Below are 24,585 nucleotides of genomic sequence, written 5' to 3'. Positions count from 1 at the left end.
TTAAAGAGATGAGGGTGTAGAGGCTGGGACAGAATCAGGACAAAGCTAGTTCAGGAGTGGGACTGGATCCTGAGGGCCCCGGCAGTGAAGGGTTTGAAGCTGGTGAGTGAAGTGTTCAGGTTAGAATCACAGGGGCCAGAGCAGAGGCTGAGGGAGGGCATACACCAGGCCATCGGTGACGGCTGCTCCTGGGCAGCTTCTAAACAGGTGACGAGGGGAGGAAATGCTTAGGTGGAGAAACGAGAGGATCAGATGCTTGACAGGATGCGGAAGGCAGGCAGAAGACAGGCTATGGCAACAGCAGATGGAGATGGCCGGGGTGCCTGGGCCCCAGCAACTGAAGTGAGAGCTAAGGAAGCTGAGATGCCATCTCAGTTACTGGTGACTCCCTCTGCCCCCTCATTCCACTCCTGCCACACCAGTCTCTTCTCGGGGCTCCAACACTTTCAGCTTATTCCTGCCTCAGGACCTTTGCTCTTGCCATTTCCTCCAACGTGAATGCTCTTCCTGGAGAGACGTCCAGCTAGACTGTTGCTAGTTCTTCTCCCCGACACTCCCCAGGGGCCGCGCTCTCTCCTTGACTCTTACCCTGGCTGGTAGCACAGTCTGTGTTCATTGTCTGCCTTCTCCACCAGAATGTGAGCTTTGAGAGGGCAAGTTTCGCATGCGGATCTGCTAATACAGCAGCCACTTGTCACAGATGACAGCCGAACCTGAGCTATGTGGGTGGTCCAAATTGAGAAGGGTTTCAAGCACAGAACACACACCAGACTTTGCACAAAATGAAACATGTAAAGCATCTCCGTGATTTTTTTTTGACACTGATGATGTGTTTGAAATGATATTTTAGATGTATTGGGTTAAACAAAATACATTACGAAAATGAATTTCACCTGTTTCCTTTCATTTTGTAATGTGACTAATGGAAAACTTGGAATGACATAGGTGACTCACGTCCTCTTTCTGCAGAATAGTGCCTGGCATATAGTATGTGCTCAAAAGTATTTGTTGAATGAATATACATGGGAAACAGGTGGACACTCATGTCTGAGTCTGTGCGGAAGGGTCTGGGAGGCAGACACAGAACTCACCCTGGGCAGAGAGACGGCGGCACACTCTGTGAGCATGGATAAGTGTTCGGGCCTGGAGAACACTTCCAACACAAGTTTGTGTGTGTGCGTGCTAAGTCACGTCAGTCGTGTCCGACTCTGTGCAACCTTTTGGACTGTAGCCCGCCAGGCTCCTCTTTACATGGGATTTTCCAGGCAAGAATACTGAAGTAGGTTGCCATGCCCTCCTCCAGGGTATCTTCCCGATCCAGGGATTGATCCCATGTCTCTTATGTCTCCTGCATTGGCGGGCCGGTTCTTTACCATTAGCGCCACCTGGGAAGCCCCCCAGCGCGAGTTTACCAAGCACCTACTATGGGCCTGCAAGGAGGACAGAGCTATGCGTCCAACAGAAGTGCTGCCTTGGGGCCTTAGCTCTGGTTTTGTGGGGTTGGTCTGTCTGTCCAGGAAGGCATCCATTTTCTTCCCAAATGAGACCAAAAGGCAGGGCAGAGTTAACTAGAGGAAGGGGGTCGGCAGAGAGGGAGGCTGCTCTAGGCAAAGGAACAGCCAGTTGAAACATTTAGAAGCAAATCTGGTACAGCTTGGTAGGAACAGAAAGTTTAGATCAGTTTGGAGCATGGAAACTTTGGAGGAGCTGAGGTGAAAGGGCTGGAGAAGACCTGATGCAACAGGGCCAGACGTGGGGGATTCAGAAGCCTCGCTCAGATGCTTGACTTACCTGAGGACAGGGGAGCCCCAAAGAGTAAGCAGGGGTACCTGTTTGGAAAGACTCTTCCCTCTGCTTATGTGCAGTCCAGGCAGGAAAGCTGAGGAAGAGGCATGAAGGAATGGAGGATAGGGAATGACCAGAGGCATAGAAGACAATCGTGCAGAGTGGGGCCCTGGCAGCCTGCTCAGCAGAGTCTGGTGATGGTCCAGAGGTGTGGTTAGATGGTGACCCCTGGATTTTTCACTTAGGGGTGTGTGTGTGTTCATTGCTCAGTAGTGTCCGACTCTTTGCAACCCCGTGGACTGTAGCCCACGGGGCTCTTCTGTCCATGGGATTTGCCAGGAGTGGGTTGCCATTTTCTTCTCCAGGGGATCTTCCTGGTCCAGGGATCGAACCCAGGTATCCTGCATTCCAGGCAGATTCTTCACTGTACGAGCCACCAGAGAAGCCCTTCACTTAGGTGCTGGCTGCTTATGGACAGCATCCCCATGGGTGTGGTGAAGGAGGAAGCTGATAGCGGCAGAGGAGAGGCAGGAATGAATAGGAGGCAGCCCTGTAGACAGTTCCTTGTATTTCCAGAGGGTTGGAGTGAGGGAAGAAGTGAAGGAAGAAAATGCAGGGCCAGGAGGATGTTTATGGGCTGGGGTAACAGCGGCAGGGTGAGGAGGAGGAAGCTAGAAAAGAGTCCTGCCCTCTGACCCCAGCCCCAGCCCCACTCTGTCTTCATGAAAGAAGGGCCCAGCCACCATGCCCAGGCCACAAAGTTGAGAGTGCAGATGGTACCTGGACTGAGGCCTGCCCAGGGTGAAGGACTGCCTCCCCTCCAGCGCCCCTCCTGCGCGGGCTCGATCAGGAGGGGAGATCTTCCTGAGAATGGGAGGACCCACCATGGCTGCTGCTTGCCCTGGATCCTGGCCACCCACACCGGGCATGTCACAGATCACACACACAACTCACACAGGACACACCGTCACACGCACAGATGCAGAATGCACACAGGGGTAGGTACACGTGTGTGCAGAAAGCCTGCACAAGATGGACATGTGCATATGCACACGTGTGCACATCCAGAGCTCACACAGGATATATATGCATGCATACACACACACAAAGTGCTTACACAGGTTTTACACATGCGAGGGCACCTATGCTCACACCAAATGTGTGTACCCGTGTTTGTGCATGTACACAGAGAGCCTTAGCAGAGGCTACACCTCAATCTGAACAAGGAGAGGGCCCGGGGGATGCTGGTATCACAGCTGTTTTTTCCTTTCCAGTAAAACACCCAGGGCTCCTCCAGAACATCCACTCTCCACTGACTCTGCCCTCCTCTGGTCCACCTTTTCTCAGCCTCCCTGGCCTCCTTCCTTTCCGCCTGGAGTAGGGCAACAAGGACAGGCCTTAGTTGATTCAATGTCCCTAGCTCCGCTGGGAAGTGTGGGTGCTGCCTGGAGGGCCATGCGCCCTGCGTGTCATCTGCTGGGGCAGGAAACCCTGCCAACAGTGGGTGAGGAGACATTTCTTGCTCCGGGATGGTGGGGTCCGGCCTCTGGCCTCACCTCCTGCCCCAGGCAGTTCTAGATGGCCAGGTCCTGACGGATGGTGGCCAGCGACGCCTTGCTGCGGCCGCTGCCGCCCTCGCTGTCACCGGCAGGCGCCCCGTGCGCATAAGCCGGTGGGGCGTAGGGGTCGGTGCCCGGTCGCCGCGTGGGCAGGGCCGGCAGCGGCTGGAGCAGCTGCTGCGCCTTCTCGTGCGCGCGGTTGCAGCGGTTGTCGCGCTCGGCGGCCTGGCGACAGCGGCCGGCACGCGAGCGGTCCTTCCAGAGCAGGTGGCCCAGCTCGGCCACGCTGAGCAGCGCCGAGAGCAGCCCCACCGCGAAGTAGAAGACCACGAAGACAGTCTTCTCGGTGGGCCGGCTCACGAAGCAGTCCACGGTGTGCGGGCACGGGGGACCTGCGCACACGAAGTGCGGGGCCACGCGGAAGCCGTAGAGCAGCGCCTGGCCCGCTAGGAAGGCCAGCTCAGCCAGCAGGCGCAGCGCCACGCTCAGCAGGTAGCAGCGGCGCGCGCGGCGGTCCCCCGGGCGCCCCGGGGCCCCCGCCCAGCCGTCCGCGCCGCCCGGCTCCTTGCTGGCCCGGTGCACCGAGTAGATGACGAAGAGCACCGGGGGCGCCGACAGCAGCAGGATGTGGAAGAGCCAGAAGCGGTAGTGGGAGACGGGGAAGGCACGGTCGTAGCAGGTCTGGCGACAGCCAGGCTGCAGCGTGTTACACACAAACTCCTCCTGCTCGTCCTCGAACACGGCGCCGCCCACCGTGGCCAGCACCAGGATGCGGAAGATCAGCATGACCACCAGCCACAGGCGGCCCAAGAGCGGCGACTGCAGCTGCACGGCGTCCAGCAGCGAGCCGAGGAACGCCCACTCCCCCATGGCGCTGGAGATAGACGCGGGGCGGGCAGTTAAAAGGCCGAAGGATCAGGGTCCCAACCCTCCGCGCCCGCCCATCGGGGTGGAATCAGCTGGACCGCCTCTAACTTCGAGGTGAGCCAGGGGCTCAGCCAGACCTGGCTTTAGCAGGGACTTTGAGGGAACAAAGGGCTTAGCTTAGGGGGACTCAGATGAGTCTCAACTTCGGGCGCTGGGGAGGAGCTCCGCCCCGGTGCTCTGGTCAGACACCCATGGAACTGCTGGGTTGGATCCTGCGCTCCTGCTCCTCCGAGTCCAGGTTGGAGGGAAAAGACGTCGGACATGAGCCCTGCCGGCCCCTGACTACATGTGTGGAACCAGAAACCCAGCAGTGCCCTCGTGTGCTCCAGGATGCTTTCTGTGGGCAAGAGTGGTGCCCTGAACCCAAGGCTCTGACCCAATTTGGTACTTCTGGGTGAAATGGAGCCAGCAGACCCAGAAGGATTCACCTTCTTCTTTCTCCGCCCACCATTTCTCTTGCCTCCCTCCTTTTTTTTTTTTTTTTTTTTACTGCAGTGAACTCCTCTCAGAATTGGGGAGTGGACACAAAGGGAAGGATCCCCACTTCCATCAGGATCCATTGTCCTAGGTGTCCCCTACCATCTGTGCGGTGGGAATGCTGGCCCACTCTTCCCATCTCCTCCCTGGTGTCCCTCTGCTTCCAGCTTCCCCAATACCCCCCTCACAGCTCCCACAGGCCCCCAGACCCTCACCCGTAACCACTCACGCTGCAGCTGGCGCTGGGATGTCAAAGCCGAGTGAAGAACCTTGGGAGATGGTTGGGACCTGTTCCTCCTGGTCCCTCTTTCATTTTCCCTTTTGGATTTGGCCAGGATGGATGACAAGACAGGATGGCTGAGAGGGGCCAGTGCTCCCCCTTCTCTTAAAGGGACAGGGTGACCCTGTTGACTGGCTCCACCCCTGGGAACAGACCCAGGGCCACGCCCCTTGCTGGACTCTGCCAGCCTTCCCTTCCCATCCCCTCATCCCCCCACCCCCACCCCCTTCCCAGGGCTGAGTCCCCCACTGGAAATGAGGAAAGGGGTTACCCAGAGCTACATCCCTGCTGAAGGAAGCCCATCTCCAACAGACTCTCCTAACTGGAAGGCTTAGATCCACTATCAAGGGACTATCCCCCCTGAAGGTGGTCTTCAGGGCTGGCGTGGGGTTTGATGCTGATATTGGTGGCACTGGTATTTTAAGCAGCAGCAGACACCTGCTAACTCTTCTTCAAGCTCTGATATTACAAGTCCCTTAGTTCTTCTGGGCCAGAGTCTCCTGGCTTGTCAGCTGAGGAGCCTGGGCCAGCTGATCCCCAAGTTCCCTTCCAGCTCTGCATCTTAATGCTGAGGTCCCAACCATGTCACAGAAAACAAAAAACCCAAGCCCAGAAAAATTTCTCTTTTGGAAAAACATTAGGGTTTCAAGGGTGTTCTGGCCTTGGGACTTAAATAAAAGCTTTTGCTTCCTTCCTGCTTTTCTGTAACTTCCAGATTTACTGTAATGAGCGTGTCATTTTATAATGTGAAAAGTAAAAGAAAGGTTTCTTTTCCCTCACAAGGCTTTGAACTGAGCCACCTTCTACTGCTCTAGGTTGCCGGAGAAGCTGTCCCATAGAGAAGGGCAGTTAGGATGACCAAGGGTGACCTGAGCAGCCATGGAGGGGACACTCCCAGCTTAAGTGCTCATTTGTCTTCTCTGCCTTTCCAGGAGCCTGGGCCCACACCATTCTCCTCCTTCGCCTATGCAGTTGCTCTGGGTCGGGCCCCAGGCCCCACTCATCGTAAGAATTAGCTCATTTCATCCTCCTGACAAGGATGGGAAGCTGAGACTCAGAGGGTCTAAGGCACAGTCACGCAGTAAGAAAGAGAGGGTCCTGGCCTCACTGGTTTGGAGCCCACGTTCTGAAGCTCATGGTAGATGTGTTCCGGTTCCAGCCTGCCTGGATTTCCCAGGGCCTGACAGTCCCTAGGGCTTTGTGTGGGGCTGGCGGCAGCTATGCCAGGACTCACCTCTTTGGTGACACTTTCTCTCCTCTCCAGCCATGGGGCCTGTCTGGTTTTCCATGTGCTGATGGGGACCCCTGGTCCGATTTCAAGAAGGGGTGGGAAATGTGGCCTTCACCCACAGTGGCTCCGGCCCAGCCCTGCCTGGAAAAACCCTAGGTTAATGCTCCGGAGTGCTGGGGTTCCCTAGGGCCTGGGCCTGGGTGGGGAGACACCAGCCTGGATCAAGTCCAAAGGAAAGCATATGCTGGGGCCCATTCCAAAAACAGGATGTGGGCTGGGAGCACTGGTGACCTCCCCATTCCCTACCTCCATCTGCTCCTGGCAAAGCTGCTCCCTGACCCATGACTCCTGCCCCCAGCCATGGGGGCCCAGGGACACACCTCATCGCCCCTGGAATAGTCCCTGCCCTGACCTCATGGCCACTGCCGGGTCAGCCCACCAGCCCAGCCTGGAAAAATCCTCATCAGAGCAGATGCATCTGCCTGTGGAGAGTGGAAAATGGCAGAGGTGGCAGGGGGAGCCATGGAGCCGTGGTTCCCCTGCACTGTGCCCAGCCCTTGATATTGCAGGGCCAGACACAGGAGACTCAGCAATCTCTGGGGCCCATCCTCCTTCTCAGATAGTGCCAGCCTGGGAGGAGGTGTCACTGATGCTGCCCAGAGCTGGTGGCACTTGGCCCCATTCTTGGCCCAACTTGCGGTCTGGGGCTGGGCTCAGACTGGCTCACACTTGGTCTCCATCCCAGACACCTCACCCTGGTCCGCTGGACTGTGGAACAACTTCCCATGTCCATCACACATGATGTCCATCACACATGATGTCCCTCACACATGAACACACATAGGCAGGCACACTCATGTTGGTAAATTAATACCCATGACATCGGCAACCCACAACTATATTTTCTCTCCACTGTGTCCCTCTAACATTTAAAAAAATCTTTACATAAATGCTGCCTTTTAGTAAGGCCTTTCCTAGCTGCCCTAACTGGAATTTAACCCCTGACTTCCTATCTCCTTTCTGAGCTTTATTTCCTTTGCACTGACCACTTCATAACATACTTTATATTTTTCTTATTTATTCTGTGTGGCATCTGTCTCCTTTATTAGCATGGAAGCTCCAGGAGGGCAGAAACTTTTGGTGCTTTATATACTGTCCTGCCCTCAATGCCTAGACAGTTCCTGGCACTTTAGTAGATCTGTGTGGTGGCTGAATAAGTGAATTGGGGTGGAAGCGTTGTAGAGGGTGCAGATCTTCTCTGCCTCAAGAGGATGACGCTGCTGGGTCCCACGGCTCCGTTGTTCCCTCTGATCTCCTCCAGGGCTTGTGATCACTTAAGTGAATATCCAGTCTGAGATCGGCAATCAGATTGTTCAGTCTTGGGTAGAAAAGAAAACTCCAAAATCGGTTAATGGTGAAAATCTGCCCCAGCTCAAACAGAGCAGGAAGGAAGAGTGGGTGAGAGGCAGGGGGCACGGCCGCTTCTCCTTAATTACTCCCTTCAAATCCGCTGCAGCCCCTCCCCCGCAGAGCTGTGCCGTTTCTGAGCCGGTCCCCAGGCTGGTCTGAAAAGCCTCCAGACCAGATGATCTTCTGGTCACTGGTCGCCCCAGCTCTCTGCCTCCTCTCCTCTGTCCTCAGCCTTTGGTTCACCATAGACCCCTCAGGCTCTGTGATTTATCACCAGCTGGGACCTGCTTCCCTGTCCAGCCTTACTTCTTCCCTTAGCTCTATAATTACTTAAGATGAGATTTGGCTCTAAGAGCAAAGATACTAAACAATGGCTCAAACCAGAGGGAACCTTGTTTCTCACATAAAAGGACGGTGGGGGCTATTCAGCACTGGCAGAGCAGCTCTGCACCCCAAAGTCCTAAGTAGGGGGCAGTCGGCTCCTTCCAAACCCCTCCTGGGGTGTAGCCCCCTCCTGCAGGATTCACAGAATCTATCAATCATATTCCAGGCAGCGGAAGGATAAAGCGATGAGGTGGCAGCAACAGGCGCAAGAACATGTAAAAAGTCCCGAGAGGCTGCCACGTGACCCACCTGCTCGCATATCATTGGCCTTCCCTCCACAAGGAAGCCTGGGAATGGAATCTTTATTCTCAGTGGCCTTGCGTGGAAGAAGCGAGAATGTAGCCCTCACTGTCAGAAGTCCACTTCTGGTATTCACCTTCCGCCCTGAGATGGAGAGTCAGGCAGATAAGGTTTGCCCCAGGTCTGCCCCCACCAGCTGCTCCCTGAGGAAGGAGGAGGCCGCCTCAGTCTACCTTGTCACCTTGTCACCTCAGGTCCTACCAAACCAGTGCACCTTCATTCACGTGCCTGTACCAGGCCCTTGTTCACGTCCTTGGGCAGAAGAGTCACTCTTACCAACCGGAGGCCCCAGCTGGTCTCTTTGCCCATGCCGCGCTTTTCTAGGTTGTACGTGGGGCAGCTTTGTTCAGTAAGGACGATAACTGGGCCTGAGGGTGGTTGGGCTCTGCAGGCAGCCTCATCTGAGAGACAAAGAGGCTTGGCAGTTCCTCTTTCTCTCCTCGAAAGCCTAGAGTGAAAGACAGAGGGGAGAAACTACTTTGGGACTGAGGTGGGGAAGGGGACAGGTTTGTTATCAAGAGGCGTCTTTCCAAGTCCCCTTTTCCTCCCCGGAGCTCTGAATAGCTGGTATTTATAACTGCCAAGATCCGTAAACTGCTACAATCGCTGCTGGTGGACCTGTGACCTTCTCTCCATCACCCCGGGGGCAAAAGTGGGATCAGGTTGACTCCAGATCAGTTGATGGGCAGACCAAAGTAACTCCCTCCCTGAAAGAGATACTCCTGGGTTCAAAGGAGTGCTGCCCACCAGGCCCTGGAAAATTACAGAAAGACTAAATGCAGAAGACAAAGTCACTTATGGATTTGGTTTCCTTTCCTCCAGTTAAAACATCTTTTGCATTCACCGGGATGTACTGGGGCCACCTTGAGGCCATTGAAGATACTGTCTTACTCAAAAGAAACAAATCTGATTCCAGAAATTACCAAGGAAAAATATAAGGGGGAGGGTAAAATGATACAACTGCTTTGAAAAGTTCGGCAGGTTCTTAGAAAGGCAAAGATTTATTAAACAAACGCCCACTTCTAGGTATCTACCCAAGAGACATGAAAAAATATGCTTATAAACAAGGTTTGTATTCTCACGTTCATAACAGTTTTATTTACAATGGGTGCAAACTGGAACAACCCAAATGTCTGTCAACAGGTGACTGGACAAACAGATCCATACAATGGAATGTGTGTGTGTGCGTGTGCGTGTGTGTGTGCGTGTGTGTTAGGCGCTCAGTTCTTTGACTTTTTCCGACCCCATGGACTATATAGCCCACCAGGCTCCTCTGTCCATGGAATTCCCCAGGCAAGAATACTGGAGTGGGTTGCCATTCCCTTCTCCAGGGGATTGTCCAGATCCAGGGATAGAACCTGGGTCTCCTGCATTGCAGGCAGATTCCTTACCATTTGAGTCACCAGAGAAGTCCTACAATGGAATAATATTCAGCAATTAAAAAAAAGAATGACTACTTGATACCTAAATATGGTTAAATTCAAAAACATGATGTTAAAGGTCGGACACAAAAGCATACATACATATATATTAATATATGTATATGAAGTTAAAAGCATACACACACACACACACACACATATATATATATATATATATATATATATGAAGTTCTAGAATAGGTAAAATTAACCTATAATGGTAGAATCAGATCCATGTTGGGGGTCAGGGTTGAAGAGACACTAAAGAATTTTGGGGAGTGATGGAAAAGTTTTATATCTTGATAGTGATGGTGGATATGCAGGAGTATACATTTGTCAAAAGTCATCGATATGTATACTTATGCTGCTGCTGCTAAGTCGCTTCAGTCGTGTCTGACTCTAGGCAACCCCATACAGCAGCCCACTAGGCTCCTCTGTCCCTGGGATTCTCCAGGCAAGAATACTGGAGTGGGTTGCCATTTCCTTCTCCAGTGCATGAAAGTGAAAAGTGAAAGTGAAAGTGAAGTCAGTCGTGCCTGACTCTTAGTGACCCCATGGACTGCAGCCCACCAGGCTCCTCCGTCCATGGGATTTTCCAGGCAAGAGTACTGGAGCGGGGCACCATCGCCTTCTCCATGTATACTTATAGTGAGTGCATTTTATGTATGTAAATTATACCTCAATAAAGTTGATTTAAAAAGAAAAAAGTAATGTTAGTTTGTGTTAGTTTGCAGGAGTGATGAGAGCGATTAAGACTTTTTAAAAGTCATTTTTACACCTCTCTCCAACTCTTTTGGCAACTCTTTTTCCTCTTCCTCTCCCTTCACCCTCTTGTCCCTCCACAATCCACTCTGGTCATCCTTCCCCCCTTAACAACTGCCTCTTTCCCATTCTTTATGAAATAGAGCAAATTGGCTTGTTTCTACTAATCTGAGTTTGATGTCTGAAGGATGCTTTTGTGCACAAAATCAATATCCTTGGGTTTGAATTTATTCAATTAAAACAAAAAAATTCTAACTTTTTCCTTAACTTATACACTTTGCTGTTTTAGTTATACAGGTAATATAATTTGAGTATAAAAATAAGAATAATCATTTTCACTTGCTGTTTCATATTCAATTATAATTTTTAAGTTAAATTTGCATAATGGACACTAATTACAAACCTGTTTAATTAAATTTCCAAACACTTCCAGTGCCTGATGGGACTGAAAACTCTAACAGATAATTATCTTCTGATGCATTAAAATAACTTCTGTAAACCTAACAAACCAAATGTACAAATGTACAAATTCAAGTTCTTTTCGATTTTATGGTAGTGTTTACAAATTTAATCAAATCTGTTAAACTTTGAGAATTCCCTGGCAGTCCGGGGGTTAGGACTCTGCACTTTGATCGCCAAGGGTGCAGGTTCAGTCCCTGGTGGGGAAATTAAGATCCTGCAAGTTGTGCGGCACACCTCCCCCAAAGTTAGAATCAAAATATCATCTAAAAATATGTGAGACAGCAAAAGAGACACAGATGTATAGAACAGTCTTTAGGACTCTGTGGGAGAAGGAGAGGGTGGGATTATTTGGGAGAATGGCATTGAAACATGTATAATATCATATAAGAAACGAATCGCCAGTCCAGGTTCGATGCAGGTGATACAGGATGCTTGGGGATGGTGCACTGGGATGACCCAGAGGGATGGTACGGGGAGGGAGGAGGGAGGGGGGTTCAGGATGGGGAGCACGTGTACATCCGTGGTAGATTCATGTTGATGTATGGCAAAACCAATACAATATTGTAATTAGCCTCCAATTAAAATAAATTAAATTAAAAAATAAATAAAAATGTTACATATTTAAATTGAAATTACAGGGCTAATCTATCAGATTTCTTTACTTAAATTCTTTTAAACATTAGGAACATTAAAAATATGTAATACAGGGACTTCCCTGGTGGTTCAGTGGTTGGGACTCTGCTTCCAGTGCGGGAGGGGCACGTTTTGATCCCAGGTTGGGGAACTAAGATCCCACATGCCACATGTGGTGCAGCCTAAAAATAAATGAATGAATAAATAAGTCTTTAAAAAAATATGTAACACAAACACGTTCTGAATGTTCCTAAATTTAACACAAAATCATAAATACTGTGAGTTGGATTGCTTCATCATTTCTATAGTTCTATCTTTACCTTCCAGTTTGTATGTAGAGTCATTTACCCAACTCAAAATGGTTTAATCATGTAAGGTGGACTGAAATTTAAAAAAAAAATTGAAGTATAGTTCTTTTTTATAATGTTTTGTTAATTTCTGCTGTACAGCAAAGTGATTCAGTTATACATGCATATGCATTTTTTTATATTCTTTTCCATTTATCCCAGGATATTGAATGTAGCTGCCCGTGCTACACAGCAGGACCTTGTTGTTTATCTGATCTATATATAATAGCTTACATTTGCTGACCCCAATCTCCTCCTCTGTCTCTCCTCCAGCCCCTTCCCCCTTGGCAATCATAAGTCTGTTCTCTATGTCCGTGAGTCTATTTCTGTTTCTATTTTGTGGATAGGTTGTTTTTAGATTCCACATATAAGTGATATCATACGATATTTGTCTTCAATATCTACTCTTGAAGATGATATTGACTTACATGCCTTTTCATGTTCATTGCTTCATGTTTTTTGTTTAGCAAAGACCATTACAAAGCACATAATTTGAATATGTGCCCCGGAATTCTGTAACCATACAGGTGGTAATGCAATTATTTCTCTATCCAATTCAGACTGGTCTGTCCCATCCGGCAAGAGTGGTAGTAAGTTCAATATGATATTGACTTACTTCACTGACTTACTGATAGTCTTTAGCTGCATCCATGGTGCTGCAAATGGCATTATTTTGTCCTTTTATGGCTGAGTAGTATTCCATTGTGTATATGTACCACATCTTCTGCATCCATTCATCTGTCAATGGACATTGAGTTTTTTCCATGTCTCGGTTATTGTGAATACTGCTGCTATGAATATAGGGGTGCATGTATCTTTTTGGATTAGAGTTTTGTCTAGATATATGTCTAGGAGTGGGATTGCTGGATCATATAGTAGCTCTATTTTTAGTTTTCTGAGTAATCTCCATAGTGGCTGCACCAACTTACATCCCACCAACAGTGTAGGAGGGTTCCTGCACTGATTTCTTAGTTAATGTGGCATCTGCCAGAGCTCTTCTCCACCATGTAGCTCTCCAAACTTTTTGCTTTGGAATTTATTAAAGGTATGTGTTTATATTCCCATTTTTAGCCTTTTCATGTTCATTGCTTCATGTTTTTTGTTTAGCAAGACCATTACAAAGCACATAATTTGAATATGTGCCCTGGAATTCTGTAACCATACAGGTGGTAATGCAATTATTTCTCCATCCAATTCAGACTTGTCTGTTCCATCCAGCAAGAGAAGATACAATTGTGGTTTCCATGGAGATTCTTGAAGGCGGGATCGATAGTTTCCCCATCAAGCTAGTGCTTAGTCTCTCAGTTGTGTCTGATTCTTTGAAACCCCATGAACTGTAGCCCTCCAGGCTCCTCTGTCCACGGGGTTTCCCAGGCAGGAATACTGGAGTAGGTTGCCATTTCCCCATGGTGCATTGCAAATCTCTCCCCAATATCTGCAATGTATATTCTGAAATGGGCTTCTCTGATAGTTCAGTTGGTAAAGAATCCACCTGCAATGCAGGAGACCATGATTCTATTCCTGGGTCGGGAAGACCTGCTGGAGAAGGGATAGGCTACCCACTCCAGTATACTTGGGTTTCCCTTGTGGCTTAGCGAGTAAAGAATCTGCCTGCAATGCAGGAGACCTGGATTTGAACCATGGGTTGGGAAGATCCCCTGGAGAAGGAAAAGGCTACCCACTCCAGTATTCTGGCCTAGAGAAGTCCATGGACTGTATAGTCCATGAGGTCACAAAAAGTCGGACATGACTGAGCGATTTTCACTTTCACATGTTCTGGAATGCAAAAGTAGAAAGTTGAGAGATACTCGGAGTAACAGGCAAGTTTGGCCTTGGAGTACAGAATGAAGCAGGGCAAAGGCTAACAGAGTTATGTCAAGAAAACACACTGGTCACAGCAAACATCCTCTTCCAACAACACAAGAGACGATTCTACACAAGGACATCACCAGATGGTCAATACTGAAATCAGATTGATTATATTCTTTGCAGCCAAAGATGGAGAAGCTCTATACAGTCAGCAAAAACAAGACAGGAAGCTGACTATGGCTCAGACCATGAACTCAGTGCAAAATTCAGGCGTAAATTGAAGTAAGGAAAACCCCTAGACCATTCAGGTATGACCTAAATCAAATCCCTTATGATTATACAGTGGAAGTGACAAATAGATTAAAGGAATTCGAGCTGATAGAGTGCCTGAAGAACTATGGATGGAGGTTCATGACATTGTACAAGAGGTGGTGATCAAGACCATCCCCAAGAAAAAGAAATGCAAAAAGGTAAAATGGTTGTCTGAGGAGGCCTTACAAATAGCTGAGAAAAGAAGAGAGGCTAAAGACAAAGGAGAAAAGGAAAGATATATCCATCTGAATGCAGAGTTCCAAAGAATAGTAAGGAGAGATAAGAAAGCCTTCCTCAGTGATCAATACAAAGAAATATAGGAAAACAATAGAATGGGAAAGACTAGAGATGTCTTCAAGAAAATTAGAGATACGAAGGGAATATTTCATGCAAAGATGGGCACAATAAAGGACAGAAGCAGAAGATAGTAAGAAGAGGTGGCAAGAATACACAGAACTATACAAAAAAAGATCTTCATGACGCAGATAACCACAATGGTGTGATCACTCACCTAGAGCCAGACATCCTGGAATGTGAAGTCAAGTGGAGCTTAGGAAGCATCACTATGAACAAAGCTAGCAGAAGTGATGTAATTCCAGTTGAGCTATTTCAAATCCTAAAAGATGATGCTGTGAAAGTGCTGCACTCAACATCTTAGCAAATTTGGAACAGTTAGCAGTGGCCACGGCACTGGAAAAGGTCAGTTTTCATTCCAATCCCAAAGAAAGGCAATGCCAAAGAATGCTCAAACTACCACATAATTCCACCCATCTCACATACTAGCAAAGTAATGCTCAAAATTCTCCAAGCCAGGTTTCACACTATGTGAACCCAGAACTTCCAGATGTTCAAGCTGGATTTAGAAAAGGCAGAGGAACCAGAGATCAAATTGCTAACATTCATTGGATCATAGAGAAGGCAAGAGGGTTCCAGAAAACCATCTATTTTTGCTTTATTGACTATGCTAAAGCCTTTGACTGTGTGGATCACAACAAACTGGAAAATTCTGAAAGAGATGGGAATGCCAGACCACCTTACCTGCCTCCTCAGAAATCTGTATGTGCAGGTCAAGAAGCAACAGTTAGAACCAGCCATGAAACAACAGACTGGTTCCAAATTGGGAAAGGAGTACTTCAAGGAGGTATATTGTCACTCTGCTTATTTAACTTATATGCAGAGTATATCAAGTGAAATGCTGGGCTGGATGAAGCACAAGCTGGAATCAAGATTGCTGGGAGAAATATCAATAATTTCAGATATGCAGATGACACCACCCTTATGGCAGAAAGTGAAGAACTAAAGAGCCTCTTAAAAGTGAAAGAGGAGAGTGAAAAAGTTGGCTTAAAACTTAACATTCAAAAAGCTAAGATCATGGCATCCGGTCCCATCACTTCATGGCAAATAGAAGGGTAAACAATGGAAACAGTGACAGACTTTATTTTCTTGGGTGCCAAAGTCACTGCAGATAGTGACTGCAGCCAAGAAATTAAAAGATGCTTGCTCCTTGGAAGAAAAACTATGACCAATCTAGACAGCATATTAAAAAGCAGAGATATTACTTTGCCAACAAAGGTCCATCTAGTCAAAGCTATGGCTTTTCCAGTAGTCATGCATGGATGTGAGAGTTGGACCATAAAGATAAAGAAAGCTGAGCACCGAAGAATTGATGCTTTTGAACTGTGGTGTTGGAGAAGACTCTTGAGAGTCCCTTGGACTTCAAGGAGATCATACCACTCAATCCTAAAGGAAATCAATCATGAATATTCATTGGAGGAATTGATGCTGAAGCTGAAGTTTCAATACTTTGGCCACCCGATGCAAAGAACTGACTCCTTAGAAAATACCCTGATGCTTGCCAAGATTGAAGGCAGGAGGAGAAGGGGACGACAGAGGATAAGATAGTTGGATGGCATCATCGACTTGATGGACATGTGTTTGAGCCAGCTCCGGGAGTTGGTGATGGACAGGGAAGTCTGGCATGCTGCAGTCTACGGGGTCACAAAGAGTTGGACATGACTGAGCGACTGAACTGAACTTCCATGGTTACACAGAGCATGTATTGAAAACAGGGAATTCCTCCCATTCACTTTTAAAATTAACACTGTGATTTTCCACTATTATGAAAAACCTGTCTACTCTGTCAGAATGGAGTTTTGTGCACTATACAAAATGTTATTCCCAAAAGCTGCAGCCCAGGCAAAGGATGTGCTCGTCTGTCTTGTGGCCACTGTTTCAGACCTTGGGAAGCTACTCTATAAGAGGTTCAGTGTTATCACACAATTACAGTGTGGACTGACTGCTGAGCATGAGACAGCGGGCTCACCCTCGCCTGCTCATCCTCCTGCGTCATACCTTTCAGCGGGTCTCTAAGTTCTCTGTCCATACACTCTCCTCCAGTTTATAGTTGTAACCATCACAGCAATGCAAAGATGAATATATATGGACAAAGTATTTCAGGGTGTTTGGAAATCTTGCTGTGTATTGCACCAGTAAAAGTAATTCCAGTTCCCCACTACTTTGGTAACTTTGTTTCCTACATCCATGACTCTACTTATGTTTTGCAAATAAGTTCATTTTCTCTCTTTCTCTCTTTTTTTGAAGACTCCATATATAAGTGATATCACATGGTATTTGTCTTTCTCTTTGGACTTACTTCACTTACTATGATAATCTTTGCTTCTGCTGCTGCTAAGTCACTTCAGTCGTGTCCGACTCTGTGCGAACCCATAGACGGCAGCCCACCAGGCTCCCCCGTCCCTGGGATTCTCCAGGCAAGAACACTGGAGTGGGTTGCCATTTCCTTCTCCAATGCATGAAAGTGAAAAGTGAAAGTGAAGTTGCTCAGTCGTGTCTGACTCCCAGCGACCCCATGGACTGCAGCCTACCAGGCTCCTCCATCCATGGGATTTTCCAGGCAAGAGTACTGGAGTGGGGTGCCATTGCCTTCTCCATATGATAATCTTTAGGTCCATCCATATTGCTGCAAATGGCATTATTTTGCTCTTTTCTTACTACTGAGTAATATTCCAATGTATATATGTACATCTTCTTAATCCATCCCTCTGTTGATAGACATTTAGGTTGCTTCCATGTCCTGGCTATTGTAAATAGTGCTGCAGCGATGCATGTATCTTTCTGAATTATTATTTTCTCCAGATACATGCCCAGGGGTGGGATAGCTGGGTCATATGGCAGCTCTATTTTTAGTTTTTTAAGAAACTTTTATTCTGTTCTCTTTAGTGGCTGCACCAATTTACATTTTCACTGACAGTGTAGGAGGGCTTCCCTTTTCTTCATACTCTCTCCAGAGTTTATTATTTGTAGGCCTTCTTCTTTTTTTTTTTTTTTAAAGCAGTTGTTAACATTTAATGCATCTCCTACCACGTGGCTTCAAGCTACTAGGGCACATGCCCTACTCAAATCCTTAACCTTCCCAGCTCTGCTGCTGAAGAATTTGACCTTCACCATGACAGGCTGCTTTGGGATCTTTTCCTTGCTCAGAAGTTTGTATTTAGTAGCCCGAATGCACTGCATGACGATAGGAGCACCTCCTCTTGTTCTTGGCAGCGTTTATACCCATGTCTGTTCACTGACTAAAGTTCACAATTTATCAAGGTTGACATCTGGGCAGAAGTTCTGTTTCCTCTTTTTTTTTTTGGCTGCACAGTATGTGGGGTCTCAGTTCCCCAACCAGGGATCCAACCCATACTCCCTGCACTGGATGCTCAGAGTCCCAACCACTGGATCACCCTCAACTCCAGGGAAGTTCTGCTCTAGTTCCTCTTTAAGCGGTAATGCCTCATACCAGCTTGCCCAAAGTATCCTGGGTGATATTTGTTGAAGTTGAGCCTGTGGTGATGAACGCCACCTGCATTGTCCCAGCCTCCCGGGTGCTCCCGGTGTTTGCTGATGCAGCTGAGGCTGTAGCTCATGGGGCCCCTACGTTTCCAGGCCTTCCTTAGTCTGATGGCTGTAGATTTTTTTAAAATTTATTTATTCGGTTGCACTTGGTCTTAGCTGTGGCATGTGGGATCTAGATCCCCAACCAGGTATCAAACTTGGGTCCCCTGCATTGGGAGTATGCCTGCCGAGTCTTAGCCACTGGCCCACCAGGGAAGTCCTGGCTGTAGATTTTTTGATGATGACTATTCTGACCAGCGGATGTTGGCAATTTGATCTCTGGTTCCTCTGCCTTTTCTAAAACCAGCTTGAACATCAGGAAGTTCACGGTTCACATATTGCTGAAGCCCAGCTTAGAGAATTTTGAGCATTACTTTACTAGCGTGTGAGATGAGTGCAATTGTGCGGTAGTCTGAGCATTCTTTGGCATTGCCTTTCTTTGGGATTGGAATGAAAACTGACCTTTTCCAGTCCTGTAGCCACTGCTGAGTTTTCCAAATTTGCTGGCATATTGAGTGCAGCACTTCCACAGCATCATCTTTCAGGATTTGGAATAGCTTAACTGGAATTCTATCACCTTCACTAGCTTTGTTCGTAGTGATGCTTTCTAAGGCCCACTTGGCTTCACATTCCAGGATGTCTGGCTCTAGGTCAGTGATCACACCATTGTGATTATCTGGGTCGTGAAGATCTTTTTTGTACAGTGCTTCTGTGTATTCTTGCCATCTCAATATCTTCTGCTTCTGTTAGGTCCATACCATTTCTGTCCTTCATCGAGCTCATCTTTGCATGAAATATTCCTTTGGTATCTCTGATTTCCATGAAGAGATCCCTAGTCTTTCCCATTCTGTTGTTTTCCTCTATTTCTTTGCATTGATCGCTGAAGAAGGCTTTCTTATCTCTTCTTGCTATTCTTTGGAACTCAGCATTCAGATGTTTATATCTTTCCTTTTCTCCTTTGCTTTTCGCTTCACTTCTTTTCACAGCTATTTGTAAGGCCTCCCCAGACAGACATTTTGCTTTTTTGCATTTCTTTTCTATGGGAATGGTCTTGCTCCCTGTCTCCTGTACAATGTCACGAACCTCATTCCATAGTTCATCAGGCACTCTATCTATCAGATCTAGGTCCTTAAATCTATTTCTCACTTCCACTGTATAATCATAAGGGAGTTGATTTAGGTCATACCTGAATGGTCTAGTGGTTTTCCCTACTTTCTTCAATTTCAGTCTGAATTTGGCAATAAGGAGTTCATGGTCTGAGCCACAGTCAGCTCCTGGTCTTATTTTTGCTGACTGTATAGAGCTTCTATGTAGAGATCAAATTGCCAACATCCGCTGGATCATAGAAAAAGCAAGAGAGTTCCAGAAAAACATCTATTTCTGCTTTATTGACTATGCCAAAGCCTTTGACTGTGTGGATCACAATAAACTGTGGAAATTTATTCAAGAGATGGGAATACCAGACCACCTGATCTGCCTCTTGAGAAATTTGTATGCAGGTCAGGAAGCAACAGTTAGAACTGGACATGGAACAACAGACTGGTTCCAAATAGGAAAAGGAGTATGTCAAGGCTGTATATTGTCACCCTGCTTATTTAACTTATATGCAGAGTTCATCATGAGAAACGCTGGACTGGAAGAAACACAAGCTGGAATCAAGATTGCCGGGAGAAATATGAATAACCTCAGATATGCAGATGACACCACCCTTATGGCAGAAAGTGAAGAGGAACTCAAAAGCCTCTTAATGAAAGTGAAAGTGGAGAGTGAAAAAGTTGGCTTAAAGCTCAACATTCAGAAAACGAAGATCATGGCATCCGGTCCCACCATTTCATGGGAAATAGATGGGCAAACAGTGGAAACAGTGTCAGACTTTATTTTTCTGGGCTCCAAAATCACTACAGATGGTGACTGCAGCCATGAAATTAAAAGACACTTACTCCTTGGAAGGAAAGTTATGACCAACCTAGATAGCATATTCAAAAGCAGAGACATTACTTTGCCAACAAAGGTCCGTCTAGTCAAGGCTATGGTTTTTCCTGTGATCATGTATGGATGTGAGAGTTGGACTGTGAAGAAGGCTGAATGCCGAAGAATTGATGCTTTTGAACTGTGGTGTTGGAGAAGACTCTTGGGAGTCCCTTGGACTGCAAGGAGATCCAACCAGTCCATTCTGAAGGAGATCAGCCCTGGGATTTCTTTGGAAGGAATGATGCTAAAGCTGAAACTCCAGTACTTTGGCCACCTCATGCGAAGAGTTGACTCATTGGAAAAGACTCTGATGCTGGGAGGGATTGGGGACAGGAGGAGAAGGGGACGACAGAAGATGAGATGACTGGATGGCATCACTGACTCGATGGACGTGAGTTTGAGTGAACTCCGGGAGTTGGTGATGGACAGGGAGGCCTAGCGTGCTGCGATTCATGGGGTTGCAAAGAGTCGGACACGACTGAGCAACTGATCTGATCTGGTTCTGACCAGTGTGATACCTCATTGTAGCTTTTGTTTTAATTTGGCTGTGCCCAGTCTTCACTGTGGCATGCAGGATCTTTAGTCTTGGCATAATGGGCTCTTAGGGCATGCGGACTCTAATTCCCTGACCAAGGATGGATACCAGGTCCCTTGCATTGGGAGCATGGAGATGTAACCACTGGACCATGAGGGAAGTCCCCTGCATTGTAGATTAAAAAAAAAAAATTGCCTTAAAAAAATTTTTTTTAACTAATTTATTTTTGGCTGTGCTGGGTCTTGGTTGCTGTGATCAGATTTTCTGTAGTTGTGGAGAGTGGGGGCTACTCTCTAGGTATGGTCTGTGGGCTTCTCATTGAGGTAGCTTCTCTTGTTGCAGAGCATGGGCTCCAGAGCACTCGGACTTCAGTAGTTGTGGCACTTGGGTTCAGTAGTCATGGCTCCCGGGCTCTGGAGCACAGGCTCAGTGGTTGTAGCACATGGGCTGAGTTGCTCCTCGGAATGCGGGATCTTCCTAGATCAGGGGCGGAAACTGTGTCTTCTGCATTAGCAGATGTACTCTTCACTGCTGAGCCACAAGGGAAGCCCCTCATTGTATTTTTTTTTTTTAAGTTTCAGACTACTTATTAATCAGTGTAAACTCCAACACAATACACTAACGTGGTTTTGTGCATTTAGAGGGCAAGTATTTCCTGGTTAGGTGGAATTGTGTGAATGGCTTCTGGAAGACCTTCCTTCTAAGCAATTTTATAGTGAAATGCTTCATTTAGAAGTCTGGACCTTCCTTCTTCATTCTCCTGTAATCTACACTCACAGAGTTGAACTTGTACTGATGATTAGGTCCCAGCTGGTTCCAGAGGTCTGGGTTATTCTTTCTGTCCCAGCTGACAACAGGATTGAACAATGCCAGGCACATGACATACGATGCTGTTCTAGTACATCCTGGTCCAATAAATATGAAGAAGGGGATCAAGCTAGAATACTTCTTGGCCTGACCAATGATCTGGTGGAGCATGGTTTCAACAGAAGCCTTGGGTCCAAACCTAGAAAAAACTAACCTGCAAGGCCTGGGATTAAGCAGTCACCCCTCGCTGTAGTTTTTATTTGCATTTCTTTTCATGTCCATGTGATCTTCTCTGCAGCATTCAGAACCAAGGCTGCCACATCCACTATCCTAGGTCATCTTCGGTTCTTTCAGTACCAAATGGATTTTGGAGCTTGTATAGGCAGGATTCTCCAGAAAAACAGAACCAATAGGATGTATATATATTTATGTAAGAGGAGATTTATTATAGGAACTGGCTCACATAATTATGGAGTCTAAGTCCCACAATCTGCCATTTGCAAACTGGGGAATTGGGAAAGCTGGGGTGTAATTCAGTTTGAGTCCCATGGGTGGAGAACCAGGCGTATGGAGGTCCGAGGGCAGAAAACAGACACCTCAGCTCAGAGAGAGCAGATTCACCACACCCCCGACATTTTTGTTCTTTTCAGTGGAGTGGTTGATCCCACCTGCATTGGTGGGAATCATCTTAACTCAGCCTACTGATTCAGATGCTAATCTTTTCCAGAGACACCCTCACAGAACACATTCAGAAGTTCTCTTTTACTAGCTATCTGGGCATGCCTTAACCCAGTCAAGTTGACACACAGTTAACCATCACAGTTTTCAATACACCCTGCAGACATCCTGCTGAGATTTGCAAGGGTGCAGCCCCTGAGTGAAAGAGAAAAAGCCCTGAGGGCAATTCCTGGAGCGCTAACAGTTCAGCATCATATTAGAACCAGAACCCATACATTACTTGTGCATGTGTGCTCAGTCACTCAGTCGCAGCCAACCCCATGGACTGTACCCCTCAGGCTCCTCTGTCCATGAAATTTCCCAGGTATCTTTCTGACCTAGGGATGGAACCTACATCTCTTACATCTGCATTCGCAGGCAGATGCTTTACCACTGAGCAACCTGGGAGTTCACATTATTTTCAGAAGCAGAAAAATATATATAAAGTTACTTTCATTTTGAAAGAGAACATGTAATATTTACTATTTTTGTCAACCATAGGAAGATACAAAGAAGAAAACAAAAATCACCCAAATCTCATTATCCAGAGAAAAGCAACTGACATTTTGCTGCAACTTACAATAAAGCCTTTCAATGCACATTGCATTGGTTCTCCATCATGATTAGGTGGAGTGCTTGTTAAAACAAGTGCTTTTAAAAAGTCAGTAGTTCTGGGGTGGACCTGGTAAGAAATTGTTTTTTTAAATAATTTTCTTTAAATATATTTTATTTTCCTGGGTCAGGAAGATCCCTGGAGGAGGGCATAGGCAACCCACTCCAGTATTCTTGCCTGGCAAATCCCATGAACAAAGGAGCCTGGTGGGCTAGTCCATAGGGTTGCAGAGTTAGACACGACTGAATTAACTTGGCACATGTGCGTTTATGTATCTAAGCAATGTTTCATATGTGTAGGAAATCACTATATTCTCTAAAGGGTTTAAGTGTATATAAACACTAAGTTTATTAGAACTAGAATTTTCATCTCTTAGAATGTCAGCAGCTTAAGGAATGAGGAGTCAAGGACTGAATTCATTTGGAGTCTTTTTAGTTAGCAAGTGCATTAATGATCAGGAGAGAAGTTTTGGTTTCTGAAGGGAAACATTTCTGATTTTTTTTCTTTCCAAAGGTTTATATGCTTTTCTCCCACTTTCCCACGATTCATTTTGTAAGCAAATGCATACAAATCAGACAGGGATTTCACCTTTGATTTGCAACTTGCTTTCTTCACTTAGCAATGTCCTAAACATCTTTTCAAGTCAAATAATCTAAATGACCTTTTTTTAAAAAATCTTTTGATTGTGTGCCAAGTGGGATCTTCGTTCCTTGACCAGGGATTGAACCTACACCTCCTGCACTGGAATGAGTTTTTTTTTTTGTTTTTGTGTTTTAATTGCCCTGGGTCTTTTCTCTGTTGGGGCTTTCTCTAATTGCAGTGAGTGGGGGTTATTCTTCACTGCACTGGCTTCTCATTCCAGTGGCTTCTGCTATTGCAGAGCATGAGCTCTAGGTACTCAGGCTTTAGTAGTTGCTGCACGTGGGCCTTGGAGCAAAGGGCTTCTTCAGCAGTTGCAGCGTGTGGGCTCGTTAGTTGGAGTTCGAGGGCACTAGAGCTCAGGCTCAGTAGTTCTGGCACTTGGGCTTTGTTACTCCATGGCATGTGGAATCTTCCCAGACCAGGGATGGAACCCAAATCCCCTGCACTGGCAGGCGGATTCTCATCCACTATGCCACCAGGTTAAGTCCTCAGAGTCTTAACCACTGGACTTCCAGGGAAGTCCCTGCATGGTCGTTCTTAGTGAGCACTTGGTATTTCTCTTTGTACCATAATTTGCTTTACCAGATGTCTCTTGTTGGACATTTAGGTTACTTTCAGTTTATTATTATAGAAACTTTAATAGGCAGCTTTGCATGTAACTTTTTTTGATATTACAGATTTACATGTAGTTGTGAAAAGTAAAGAGCGATTGCACACTTTGCCTCCGTGTGTGCATGTGCTCAGTGGTGTCTGCCTCTCTGCTGTCCCACACAGACTATAGCCTGTCACGCTCCTCTGTCCATGGAATTTTCTAGACAAGAATACTGGTATGGGTTGCCATTTCCTACTCCAGGGGATCTTCCTGACCCAGGGATTGAACACTTTGCCTACTTTCCCCCATTGAAGCATTTTGTAAAATTATGTTGTAACCAAGACATTGATATTTCTTGTGTTACTTGAACTCTCCTTTGTATTTACATCGATTTCCACACGTCCCCTTCTCCTAAATTTCTTAAGGTGAGAACTCCGACAAAAAGAGCTTGACCTTTTTTTTACCAGGTTCTGATAAAAGGGCTCATTTTCCATTCTTTGGACAACGCCACCCTTGGGGATGTGTTTAGGATGGCTATTCTTCTGTAACTCGACTTTCCTTCTAGTACTTCTTTAATTAAAAAAAAAAAAAAAAACTATGGCTGTACTGGGTCTTCATTGCTACTCTTGGGTTTTCTCTAGTTGAGGCAAGTAGGAGCTACTCACTGCAGTGGCTTCTCTTGTGGAGCACAGGCTCTAAGTGGGTGGGC

The 24,585-nt window shown here is 46.8% G+C and overlaps 2 protein-coding genes and 1 pseudogene across 2 annotated transcripts; all 3 read right to left on the bottom strand.

The window, feature by feature from the left end:
• Positions 1 to 3,359: 3,359 nt before the first annotated feature.
• GJD3 (gap junction protein delta 3) lies at positions 3,360 to 4,214 on the bottom strand. Its single transcript, XM_055579968.1, has one exon. It carries the CDS (start codon positions 4,212 to 4,214, stop codon positions 3,360 to 3,362), a length of 855 nt encoding a protein of 284 aa, XP_055435943.1.
• A 13,275-nt stretch (positions 4,215 to 17,489) lies between these two features.
• LOC129650817 (60S ribosomal protein L27a-like) lies at positions 17,490 to 18,125 on the bottom strand (annotated as a pseudogene).
• Positions 18,126 to 21,234: 3,109 nt separating this feature from the next.
• On the bottom strand, positions 21,235 to 21,483 carry LOC129651258 (cytochrome c oxidase subunit NDUFA4-like). Its single transcript, XM_055579967.1, has one exon. The coding sequence runs from the start codon at positions 21,481 to 21,483 to the stop codon at positions 21,235 to 21,237; it is 249 nt and encodes an 82-aa protein (XP_055435942.1).
• Positions 21,484 to 24,585: the final 3,102 nt, after the last annotated feature.

This window comes from Bubalus kerabau, chromosome 4 (assembly GCF_029407905.1).
Source record: "Bubalus kerabau isolate K-KA32 ecotype Philippines breed swamp buffalo chromosome 4, PCC_UOA_SB_1v2, whole genome shotgun sequence".
Classification (NCBI taxonomy): Eukaryota; Metazoa; Chordata; class Mammalia; order Artiodactyla; family Bovidae; genus Bubalus; species Bubalus kerabau.
The sequence above is the reverse complement of the archived record's forward strand: the minus strand, read 5'-3'. Positions and strand labels throughout refer to the sequence as shown.